Genomic DNA, 12944 nt, shown 5'->3' with positions numbered 1-12944 from the left:
ATTGTTCAATTTCACAATGATGTCAATGAATTAACGTGTATACGTTTCTTTTGTTAGACTTTTTAAAATATGATTGCCTCAGGAATTAATCAAAAGCCACAATTCATTTTCAGCTTGTGGGCCACAAGCTGAAAATGAATAGCCCTCGGGTGCGTAAATCCAGTTCTATAGACAATGCGGCAGGTCATCATTGCAATATTTTCGCATATTCCTTCGCATAATGATTTCAATGCTTTTGTTTTTGTGAGGACATGCACCGTCCACTATCTGAATCCTTTATCATGGTCGAGTTAACTTTGCAAAAATATTCAAATGAAACGTATATCGTTTATCGAGACGGACGTGTGTATGTACATGGCTTTTTAAATCGCCTTTATACAGCTATAACTTACAATTATTCGGGATTTTGCATCGTTATGAGGTTATTCAGCTCTTGGAAAAGGTAGGTCGTGTGTGTATATATATTTTAGTTGTGTGTACCTGAATTAAAACCAGCTTCGTGGCGACTTTTGACTTGTAGTTAACTAAGTTAAGTCAAGTACGTTCAATCGTTTCGGCGAAGCCGTAATGAAAACCTTATAGATTGGGGTATTTACGGCAATGTTAAAGCATGACTAACGTTGTTCACAAAACTAGTAACATATAGCTTCTTCCGAGTAACATAAACCGTCTGTTTGACGGTGAGCACCACTGATCAGTGGTGTCTGCGGTGAGCACCTATATCTGCTTTGTTTTTTGCCGAAATTTTAGTTTCATTATCAAGATATTTCAACCGTTTCGGTTCAACTTTTTATAAAGCTTTGCAGATGCAAATATGCGTACTTTATAACTCTCGTATTATTTTCACAAACTGATTTTTAACACTGGCTTTGGGCTATAAAACGAGTCTTTCAGCCACTCTAGTAATAAAATCAAATAACTTCATCTATATTTGAATCATGTTTATTAAATCTGCTCTCTATATTCAACTATGGTGATACATATATAGAGCTCTGAGCATATATAAAGTTCGTTAATAAGTTCCACTCAAACTCCACATTTCTTGCGGCTTGGAGGGCCTGGTATACCTCCGTCACCTCCACATACCATTTCTACAAAAAAAATATATCTCGGTTGGGGGGATTTCATAAGATAATGTTTATTTCTTCATGACCGATAAATTGTTTGTGGATTGGATGGGGTGTTTGTGCATTGGGTGGAGTGTTTGTGGATTGGATTGGATGGGGTGTTTGTGGATTGGATGGAGTGTTTGTGGATTGGATGGGGTGTTTGTGGATTGGATTGAGTGTTTGTGGATTGGATGGGGTGTTTGTGGATTGGATTGAGTGTTTGTGGATTGGATTGGGTGGAGTGTTTGTGGATTGGATTGGATGGGGTGTTTGTGCATTGGGTGGAGTGTTTGTGGATTAGATTGAGTGTTTGTGGATTGGATTGGATGGGGTGTTTGTGGATTGGATGGAGTGTTTGTGGATTGGATGGGGTGTTTGTGGATTGGATGGGGTGTTTGTGCATTGGATGGGGTGTTTGTGGATTGGATGGAGTGTTTGTGGATTGGATTGAGTGTTTGTGGATTGGATTGAGTGTTTGTGGATTGGGTCGAGTGTTTGTAGAGTACAAAAGAGTACTGCCATAAATGCAGTATATTACAATGAACCTACTTCCAGCATACATTCCACATGGCATATTATTTCCACAGCAATCCTCCATTGTTCTGCATAGTTCATGAGTCTCCTTGCAGGCTCCCGCTTTACCTGATAAAGAAAACGTTAGAACATGATTAAATAATCCTGAGGTGATTTCAGATGAAGTGAAGATTACTGAAATCGTTCATGATAGTCGACTAACTTCACAAGAATATACAGCTGTCATCTTACGTTGATAATCATTCGTGAATCGTTGCGTTGACAAGTAGCGTTGACTGTTAATAAACAACGGTAAAAATTCGGCTCGCGGCGCGTTTAATTGCAAGACGAAGTCGCGGGAAACTTTGAGACTCGAGGGAAAACAAAACTCACTATTTCCCGAGGTGTAGCGAACATTAAGTGTTTTGTTATATAGGAACAAAAACATACATGTTTCCCAACAATTTCATTTAAAAAAGAAACCCACTTTACTTTGTTATGACATGAGCGGGCAGCAATTTTTCATTTGTTTCCCTGGCGGGAAACATTGCATTTATTTAAAGTCATGTGACTACAAATGAACCAATCACATTTAAAATACAAAGCACCTATATAACAATAAATTATATTGTTTGGAATAACTTATATAATGAGAATTACCAGACTTCCCTAGAACGCAGTACCCCGAGATAGGCGCTTCCTTCTGACTTCTGAGTCCTTCTTCATTCTATTTACCCGACTCGCGTTTTTACAAATGAACAATGTATGTTCAATGTACGACTTAACGTCTTGTTCTGATACCCGGGATTTTTCGTAGATTGACAAAGGCTGCATGCATGTTTTCCACTTACGTGTTTTTTACACGCAGGTACACGCACGTAAAAGTCTAAATCCTTATACATGTGTCATGTTACCTTTGAACAAAACTAAATCGAAGGAACTTAGTTTTCTGCATATTTTAGTATGCATTAGTTCAATATTACTAACATTGTAACCCAAAGGTTAAATTGCGTTAGAATTTACATACAAACGATATACTAAAAGCTATTTAAGTAAAGCTACTATACTAGACTATATTAAAAATTTAGAAAATTGAAGAATATTAAAATAATTGTTTTAAAACTCTTTGTGGAAAGAAAGAGTTTTTAAATCGTTCGGTATGGCAGCGATAATGATTATACAAATTGTTATAGCGTAGTTCATAGTTAGTCACTCTCTTTGCGGGCAGATACTCACTTCAAAGTAGGCACTATCAATATTATGTTGGAAGAACCTAGTTGAAAGATTCTCTCGACGATTGTTATCTTAAAAGCATTTGAGATTTTCCGGCTCTTGCGTGGCACTCTTTTTACCACATAACTGATAATTTCCCAATCCCGTACACTTTCCAAACGCGCGATTCTGTTTTGTTTGATAAATTCTTCTGTGTTCAGTATACTCAAACAATCAAACGAACGATCTGTCAGATCGATCATCCATCTCTAGTATAAACCAGGCTAATGTATGTGAGCTAAACATACAAACCTTGATGCTGAGAAGCAGGCAGTGGGGAGCTCCGACTGCAGACAGCCATCACCAGCATAAGAAGCGCGAGAAATTTCATCTTCAAAATATTACTCTTCATTTTTCTTTTCATCTGACTTTCTTTGGATCTTGTGTTTTAACCATAGCTCGGCTGTACACGACCAAGTATATATACGCGCGCAAATACGTGCCTGAAAATCGTTATTCTCAAAGCTCTCAGTGACGCGCGTGGATTCAAACCGTTTTTAAGTGACCTGTAAGGAAGTCCGCTCTCCAGGCTGTCCTAGATCACCACTTACGCGGAACGCCCAGTAGAAACACAACCGATTGTGAGAAACACTTGTCTTAGAAACACTTGATTTCTATAAGAGCTTGTATGAATCAGCACTAAATCCCCCGTTAATTCACTATAGAAGGGCAAAACACCGTTCTGCTTTGGCTTGGCTAATTCCTGGACGTTTTAATCCGCATAAAACCTTTCGAAGGATTAAAGATTTTTTTTCTCAACACAGTCACGTTTTGTTAAATATTTGCCAGCCAAGCCTAAGTTAAAATGGTCGATTATACTTGCAATTTTTTGGCTAATTTCAATTCACATAGTTATTTTCCATTTACCACATCATTCTTTTTTGTTTGAATTGCATTCGATGCGACTACTGAAAATGCGACGTACAGCTATAACCTAGGTCTAACCCGATCCTCGCGCATTTCTGTGAAATATTAATTACTGTCGACTTTCAAATCAATCAAATGGCTTTCACACGGATTTCTCGCAATCATTTTCATTAATTTTCATCAGTCTTTTAGCTCAGATATTCAATTTTTTTTAAGATCTCATGCGCAATTTGATGCAATTGCACAAACCATTTCATCTTGTTGATAACACTTTTCAGGCGCTACTAAGACGGAATTCGTAGAAAACGAAGACAGAAGGGTTAATAGAAAAGGAACTGAAAGCTATACATGAACATTCGGTCATGCAGATGTTCCAAACGATCATGATAAGCGCGTTTAACACAGTAGCGTGATAAATTGCAATTGCACCAATTGCATACTTTGTAACACATGAAATATGTGTAATAAGATAATATAAGATAGTACTACTTTTAATTTAAATTATTAGGTATAGGTATATCGTAGCAGATAGTTAAGTGTCCCCAATTAGTAGAGGAAATTTTCCTCAGCTAGATGTATACTGACACAGAAATAAAGTCTTTATTATTATTATTTATTATTATTATTATTATTATTATAAATTGATAGGTTTCTCGCCTAAATGCCGGGATTATAGACTTACAGATGTCTTAATCGCAAAATCTTATCAGTCACACAACTTCGGATGTTATGTGTTCGACACATCTTGTTTTGGTCAGGTTGTGCCCTCATGAAGAAGAGTTTAGTCGCCGGCGCTTGGTTGAATATGGAATTAAATATCAGACTGCAGACAATTTTGGCAATAATTCATTTCTTTTGTGTATCAAAACTCAATACTTGTTGCGATTTGATGTACGGACGGTCGATTTATAACTCCACCAGTACAACTCTATTGAAAACCGGATTGTCAGTTAAAAAGAATATCGACATCAATAGCTATATCAAGTTTGTTTTTATGAATCGAAAAAATATCCTCTTGCACGCGCTCAAATATTCAGGCCATAACAAATAAGTTTGATGCCATTAAACTTTAATTCTCACTGCCATAATCAGTTGACAAAAAAGTACCATAATTTTTTGCATTGCCGAAACCCATCTCAATTCTACATGGACTGAGTCTGAATTATTAATTGATGACTTTGATTGTGTTAGGAGAGATCGACTAAACTCTAAAGGAGGTGGCTTTATTGTTTATATTCCTCACGGCCTGCTTTATGATGTTCGTTTTGATATCCATGTCACAGATTATTGCCATGTAATTGAATACTTATGGTTGAGTTCCTTTTTCATAACTCTCGACCGATCCTAGTTTGTTTTATATGTACCAACCGGATACGAATATAAGCAGGGGTGGTCCAGCACTAGTGCACTAATTTACAAGAAAACTGCTAAAAAACAACCACTTTGTTTTGTAATGCAAATTATGCACTAGTGCTGGATCCACTCCTGAATATAAGGTGGAGAAGATCTCATTTTGAGTACTCGCTTAAAACAGTGGATAAAAAGCGTAAAGAGATTCTGATACTCGCTGATTTTAACTGCAATGTTCTCGACAAAAGCAATTATAGGCCATTATATCATCTTGTTTCGCAGTATCAGCAGAAACAATGAATTATTTCAACTCGACCTAGTTCAGTTAACTGTTGATCACATATGTTCGACTCTCTGTGAAAATGTATTAAGAAGTGGCACAATTGAACTAGGGTTAAGTGACCACTTCCCCATATTTATAACGCGAAAGATTAATCCTCGCTTATCTACGGCTACGCACCAAAAATTTCACCAAACTATAATGTACTCTAAAACGAAATGCTTCGACGTCTCGCGGTTCTGCACTGATCTTGACATTCTGCCTCCAGTTTTATTAGAAGTATATGATTCTTCCGATGATCAATTAGATTTCTTTTACGAGCACTTCCTTTCGGTGTTAAAGACGTTAAACAATCACCCACCACTTATTAAAAAACGAGTCAAAACTAAAAAGCTTCCTGGGTGGTTTTCTAAATTTCTAATGAAATCCGCAAAGCTCAAAAGAAACGTGACTACTATCCTAAAATGTCCAGGAATAGCACGGTAAACGATCAGGAATATTTTTGGTATCAATTTAAATCTTGGCCGCAACAAGACTGTACAAAGACTGTGTAACATTTTTAAATTTTCCAACACCATTAATAGTTATAATCACCTTCAGGGGGAACAAGGGAATGAAGTTTGTGGGTTTTTTCGTGACACATTTGAACAAAGAGTTTACTGCTATTTGCAATCAAACGAGCCGCGTGCCGAATTTTTATCGTTGTTTGCTAGTAGCGGCAACGCGATGTTCTCCCCTACAGAGTTACGTTCTGCCCTACTCAACTTTATGTTCTGATTGAATATGCAGCGATGATTTGAGTGACAGTTTTTAAAATATTTCAACTGTAAACTCCATCTTCGTCCCCAGGGCCTAGCTGTAAACTCATGCATTAGAACTGCCTAATCAAATCATACGCATTTTATTGTTGGCTAATTTTATTCAGTGAACACCCTACTGGCGAATCTTATATAAATGAATCTTATATAAATGTAAGAATATACAGCATCTACGTTGATAAGTAAAGGAAACGAAGTACGAAGACGAAGACGTGTTTCGGCCGAGATAGACTGGGAATAGTAGTCTTCGTCTTAAGTCTTCGTGCAGCAGGATATTTGAATTGAGCGGTTCTGTCAAAGTTATATACGACTACGAACACGGTACTAATTTTGTAAACATGAACAGAGCTGAATACGAGATGGCTATTTTAGCAATGTTTTCAGAAGATGCTTTTGAAGTGGAAGATTTTATGCTTCTTTACGGTTTAAACATCTCAAACAACATTTATATTCCATACAAGAACTATTCAAGATTTGACTTGAATATATCTTACTTTGAAAACTTTGTTCTGACCACAACGAACTTTGTCAAAATATTCGTCCTAAACCAGGACAACAGGACGAAGACGTTAAACCGTCACCTGTGAATCGTTGCGTTGACAATATCCCAACGTAACGTTGAGTGTGGGTGAACGTCACCTTGAGTAGAGGTTAAACCGTTAAAGTAACGTTGACTGCTAATAAACAACGGTAAAAATTCGGCTCGCGGCACGTTTGATTTCAAATAGCAGTATCGCAGATGATCTTTCTCCGCAGGGACAGTAATTACAAAACCATGCATAGCTCAGCGGCAGTCGGCGATGGCCATTGTCGGTGATCACTGATGAATATAAAATTATATTATTTGGAATAACTTATATAATGAGAATTACCAGACTTCCCTGGAACGCAGTACCTCGAGTAGGCGCTTCCATTAAGCGGGAAAACGGCCCAACTATATATTCATATTTTGAATTAAATTGAAATAAAGCATTTTGTTAAGAATATAGCAGTGAAACTGCATTTTCCGTGCTGCAGGGGTAGATGTAAATAACGATACACTTGAATGCTGAGTTCTTGAAACACTTTACTTAATACCAGTACTCCAGTAGGCAGCCAGTAGTCTATTTGTACTGATGAAATACAACAGGACCATTTTTAGTGAACCTGCAGTTTATTCTTCGTAGATCAAGCAACCGAAGTTTTATATTCATGTTTTATAACTAGGGCGATAATTGGAAGGGTTGCACATATTCGTATTTATCGTATATTCAGTTCAGCCAAGTAAAAAAACAAGGAATTCCAATCTATCATTGACAATCTATCATATTTTACATGCTTCATGTACATGCAATCATGCACACAGTGGCGGTTGGTACCGCCTTAAGTACATTTGACACATCATATACATGCAGCAACTACAGAATGCGATAATTCATGTACGGGGGGCGATCAGAAAGACCATGCAAGAATAAATGGTTTTGAACTGAGTCCGTACGAATCTTTACGAATGAACAATGTATGTTCGATGTACGACTTCACGTCTTGTTTCTACTCGATTTTTCGTAGATTGATAAAGGCTGTTTCATCCTTATTCAAGCATGCATGTTACCTTTGAACAAAACTAAATCGAAGGAACTTAGTTTTCTGCATATTTTAGTATGCATTAGTTGACCTTAAAAGCATTTAAAATTTTCCGTACGTGTACGTGCGTATAAAAAACGCGTAAGTAAAAAGCAGCCTTAACTGAATATCCTTATTCGTCAACGAGGAATTTAGAAATAAACGTGTTATTAGAAGGATCTATAGTACTACAGGCTTCGAGATCGTGACTGAGAAATTAAAGTTACCTCAAGAATAAAGTTAGAGATAGAATTACACATCAAATCCACTCACTGGAACTCTGTATAGTTCATTTATTATACCTGAAAAATTTTACAACAATGACTTATCTATATAAAACTTTAATGACCGCTTGAACAGGATTTTGGTGAAAATATGGTTTCAAACGTTGCCATATTTTCCAAAGTTCGATTCCTTTCTTAATACAATGGCTCTCTGAAATTTGAAAAAAAAATCAGTTGAAATCTTGAAGATTCTACTCGATTTTGGTTATCGGTTTGCCGTTAACAGTCAAACCTAAGGTTTCTATTTATATAATTTACTCACCACTAACTTCACACATTCTGGGGCATTGCCAACGAACATTTTCCCTTTTACACCAGTGCTCTTTTTCGTTTCTTCTCGCCTCGCAAATACCATCATCGGGTTTGATATCTAACATGGTCATAAAGCGAGAGTCAGACAGTCGTATCGAGTTGCAGTTGTGAAAAATCAAGAATTAATCACCGCTAACACGACAGTAGACGCTGGGTTAGTCGGGTAATGCTGACTTGAGGAGAATTATATACTCATATGATTCTTGGAATTCCCGTTTGAATTATATCCTACATACTGTATAAGTCTAGCAATTTAAAATATATAGTTTGTAAACCGGACTTAAACGTTTGGTGATAACTGATAACACAAATATAGTTTAAGATGCATGTGTGCAGTACTTAGATTCCAAATGGCTGAGTGAAAATTGTGAGTGATTCTTTCAATTATATTCTATAATTCTGCAATTTTTTAAGAGAACAAGTGTTAAATTGCCGACTAATTTGATATATTTACCAGTAATGCGCAAGCATTCGTAGTTTTTGGAACAACACGACAAATTAGTCTCACGAGGACCAGACGAGCATTTCCGATATGCTTTTACACACATCCGGGATGTATTTGACGGTGGGGATGTAGTTGACGGTGGGGATGTAGTTGACGGTGGGGATGTAGTTGACGGTGGGGGTGTAGTTGACGGTGGGGATGTTGTTGACGGTGGGGGTGTAGTTGACGGTGGGGGTGTAGTTGACGGTGGGGATGTAGTTGACGGTGAGGTTGTATTTGACTGTGGGGGTGTAGTTGACGGTGAGGTTGTATTTGACTGTGGGGTTGTAGTTGACTGTGGGGCTGCCGTTGTAGTTGATGTTGGGGATGTAGTTGTTGGTGGTGCGGGTGATGCGGGTGGTGCGGGTATATGTGGCCGGGGATCACTCGGCATACTACATTGCCAAACTAGAAAAAATAATAAATAACTTAGAAAGTAGTCACAAAATACCAAAGATATAAGTAACAAAAAATAACAAGATATAATCGATGAAATACTGCAGAATGGATTTCTATTTCGACAACCCTTCTGAGCGCTGATTGGCTGAAATATGAGCACGAAATTACGTGGCATAAAAGTATGCGTACTGTACCTTTGTCGTACACTTCCATACAATGAAAAGGCCCACAGCAATCCTCTGGTTTATAGCAAAGTTCTCTATGTCTCGTGCAACCTTTTTCAGTTGTAGCTACAAACCCTTTCGCTGATAAAGAAATTAAAAACATGACTGGGTTTAGTAGTGATTGGATGCATAATTTGATCAGTAGGAAAGCCGGAAAATGAAATTTATCGCAATGCATAGCTAAGAATGAGAAAGGGATAGAATGAGTGAGTGATATATCGCGAAGCTGACAGCATTCGTGCAGCTGTTTTTGAAATTGGCTCTTTTACCTTGGACTACAGCCTATACTCCGAGTTTTTTAAATTTCGAATTTATTGGCACAACCAAAACTATTGGATAGATTTATACTCTAGAGACAGATCATTCGTCCGGACTTGGGCAAGCGAAAGATGGTTCGTCTTCTAGTTCTTCTGTGACTGTGTATAACCACGGGGCAAGCAGACGGTTCATTTGGAAACACAAATTATCCACATAGTTCGTCTATTTAGACGATTTTGAATGGTAGTTCGTCTTGACGCATCATCCGTCTGTTAGTATAAATACAGAGAGGGAACGAACTCGAAAAATTCATCATAAAACGGCTCTTGCGTGGACTCTTTTTACCACATAAATAATTTCCCAATCCCGTGCACTTTTCAAACGCGCGATTCGAATTCTGTTTTCGGTTTGACATATTCCTCTGCATAGTTCGTCTGGATAGTGTGTCGCGTGTTAACGTTCAGTATACTCAGACAGTCAGACGAATGATCTGTCAGATCGATCATCCATCTCTAGTATAAACCAGGCTAATGTAAGCTAAACATACAAACCTCGATGCTGAGAATTTGGTGGCAGTGGGGAGCCCCGACTGCAGACACCCATCACCAGCATAAGAAGCGCGAGAATTTTCATCTTCAAAATATTAGTCTTCATTTTTCTTTTTATCTGCCTTTCTTTGGGTCTTGTGTTTTAACCATAGCTCGGCTGTGCACGACCAAGTATTTATACGCACGCGAATACGTGCAAAATCGGTATTCTCAAAGCCGTCATTGACGCGAACCATTTTAAACCATTTTAAGTGACGTAAAAGGAAGTCCGCTCCCCAGGCTGTCCTAGATTACAATACTTACGCAGAACGCCCAGTAAAAACACAACCGATTTTGACAAACACCTGTCTTTTTGAATGACCTATTTTTTTCGCGAGATATGCAGGAGCAACCTTACTCTGATTCTAAACGGACGTCAATTGTTTTATGTTACGGTCAGCTCGTATATCAAGAAATAGCTGTATTTGTTACGTGTAATTAACTGACTGCCAAACAACTGTCTCAGTGAGACATTTTTACTCATACTGATTGTGAATTTCAGTTCAAACGGCATTCGCGTGATTGTTGGCAAACTAAACTCAGATTTATTCGAACGCCAACAGAATGACCAAAATGGAATTTGGTAACAAATATAGACCTCGATTTGTTTCGTAATCAATATGACTGACTTAAGTATAAGACGGTTACAGAAACAGTTGAATACTGAAACTTTGCGCATGGGTTCATACATGATTCATACGACCAATTAAAGAGAAAGAAATGCTTTTGCAGAAACTAAAATGCGTTAGGATCGTTTTGCGATCAGAAGGAACGAAGGACAAGCAGAAATTATGCAGTTAAACTAAATTTCTTGCAAGAAAACAATGACTTTCGCTGCATCTAACGCCTGGTCACACACTTTAGGAATCTGGAATTTCCTTTTTCTGAGGACACATTGCGCATAATGTTCTGTCTATCGGAAAATATACATCGGATCCCCGATTGACCGATTCCTAAAAGAGCTTGTATGAATCAGCACTAGAAGCCCCGATTAATTCATTATACAAGGGCAGAAGTACCGTCGTGTGTATATAGCTTTGGCTTGGCTAAATCCCGGACGCTTTAATTAATCCGCATAAAACCTTTGGAAGGATTAAAGATTTTTCTCCAGAGTGACGCGCTTCGCCTTGAAGAACACAGTCACGTTTTGTTAAATGTTTGCCAGCCTGCGCTAAGTTAAAGTGGTCGATTATACTTGCGAATTTTAGCCAATCCCAAATCAAATTGTTATTTTCCATTTAAAACATCATTCTTTTTTGCTTGAATTGCATTCGATGCGACCAAAATGCGACGTACAGCTATAACCTAGGTCTAACCCGATCCTCGCGCAATTCTGTGAAACATTAATCACTGTCGACTTTCAAACCAATCAAATGGCCTTCACGCGGATTTTTCGCAATCATTTTCACCAATTTTCATCAGTCTTCTAGCTCAGATATTCAAATGATTTTTAAGATCTCGTGCGCAATTTGATGCAATTGCACAAACCATTTCATCAGTGTTGATAACATATTTCCGGCGCTACTAAGACGGAATGCGTAGAACACGAAGACAGAAGGGTAAAAAAAAAAGCGGAACTTTCCGGAACTGAAAGCTATAGATGAACATTCGCGGTCATGCAGATGTTCCAAACGATCATGATAAGCGCGTTTAGCACAGTGGCGTGATAAATTGATAGGTTTCTCGCCTAAATGCCAGGATTATAGACTTACAGATGTCTTAATCGCAAAATCTTATCAATCACACAACTTCGGATGTTATGTGTTCAACACATCTTGTTTTGGTCAGGTTGTGCCCTCGTGAAGAAGAGTTCAGTCGCCGGCACTTGGTTGAATATGGATTTAAATACCAGACTGCATGCAGACATGCTGTTTTGGCAATCAATTCATTTCTTTAGTGTATCAAAACTCAATATACGTGTTGCGATTTGTTCAGTACGGACGGTCAATTTACAATTCCACCAGTACAACTCTATTGAAAACCGGCTTGTTAGTTAAAAAGAATATCGACATTATAACATCAATAGCTATCAAGTTTGTTTTTACGAATCAAAAAAAAAACCCTCTTGCCCGCTTAGACTGAGCTAGGCTTGATTTAAAGGGACAACGGGATTAGATAAAGCGATAACTTTAGACTTTGTAACCAGGGTCAGGGACTGCGGAGCAGGGTGGCTCGCTGGGCTTTAGCCCCACCAATAATTTTTCCGTAATTAGTCTTTAATTTCGAATATTTTTTAGTTCGCTCAAATTCACAGGCAATACAAGCGCCAAACATGCTGGAAACTTTACATAGGGCAAGCATTTGACCATTAAAACAGCGTGGTTATCCATTTCAAAATATTTGACATCATAACCAAAGCAAGGTTATATTGTTTAATGTTTGTTATGAGCGCCAAACATGCTGGAAACTTTACATACTATCTATTATTTTCCATTAATCCTTAAATTGAGAGGCATTTGTGGCGATTTCAGCGACCTATATTTCAAAATTTTCCCGGACTCTCCTAGCAGGCGCGCGTTCCGAGCCCCAGCAATACGAAAAACGCTCCGCGGTCCTTGGTAACTTCATTGCCTCAGAGACCCTTC

The 12944-nt window shown here is 38.0% G+C and overlaps 1 protein-coding gene across 1 annotated transcript; it reads right to left on the bottom strand.

Moving 5' to 3' along the window:
* Positions 1 to 8136: 8136 nt before the first annotated feature.
* Positions 8137 to 10519, bottom strand: LOC114523776 (merozoite surface protein CMZ-8-like). The gene is made up of 5 exons (XM_028544808.1): positions 10324 to 10519; positions 9485 to 9595; positions 8862 to 9299; positions 8358 to 8465; positions 8137 to 8246 (listed from the first exon to the last, which is right to left on the bottom strand). The coding sequence occupies exons 1-5, from the start codon at positions 10424 to 10426 to the stop codon at positions 8137 to 8139; spliced, it is 870 nt and encodes a 289-aa protein (XP_028400609.1). The 5' UTR covers positions 10427 to 10519.
* Positions 10520 to 12944: the final 2425 nt, after the last annotated feature.

Source organism: Dendronephthya gigantea, unplaced genomic scaffold (assembly GCF_004324835.1).
Source record: "Dendronephthya gigantea isolate DGI-Jeju-01 unplaced genomic scaffold, DenGig_1.0 000028F, whole genome shotgun sequence".
Taxonomy (NCBI): domain Eukaryota; kingdom Metazoa; phylum Cnidaria; class Anthozoa; order Malacalcyonacea; family Nephtheidae; genus Dendronephthya; species Dendronephthya gigantea.
Note: the sequence above shows the minus strand (reverse complement) of the source record. Positions and strands in the feature narration are given on the sequence as shown.

Bases quoted from the DNA above. Each gene is read 5' to 3' on its own strand.
- LOC114523776 (XM_028544808.1), bottom strand. From the start codon at position 10,426: ATGAAGACTAATATTTTGAAGATGAAAATTCTCGCGCTTCTTATGCTG. The intron at 9,596-10,323 runs GTTTGTATGTTT...TTTCTTTATCAG, and splicing joins ACCAAATTCTCAGCATCGAG to CGAAAGGGTTTGTAGCTACA. The intron at 8,466-8,861 runs GTAAATATATCA...TGACCATGTTAG, and splicing joins CGAATGCTTGCGCATTACTG to ATATCAAACCCGATGATGGT.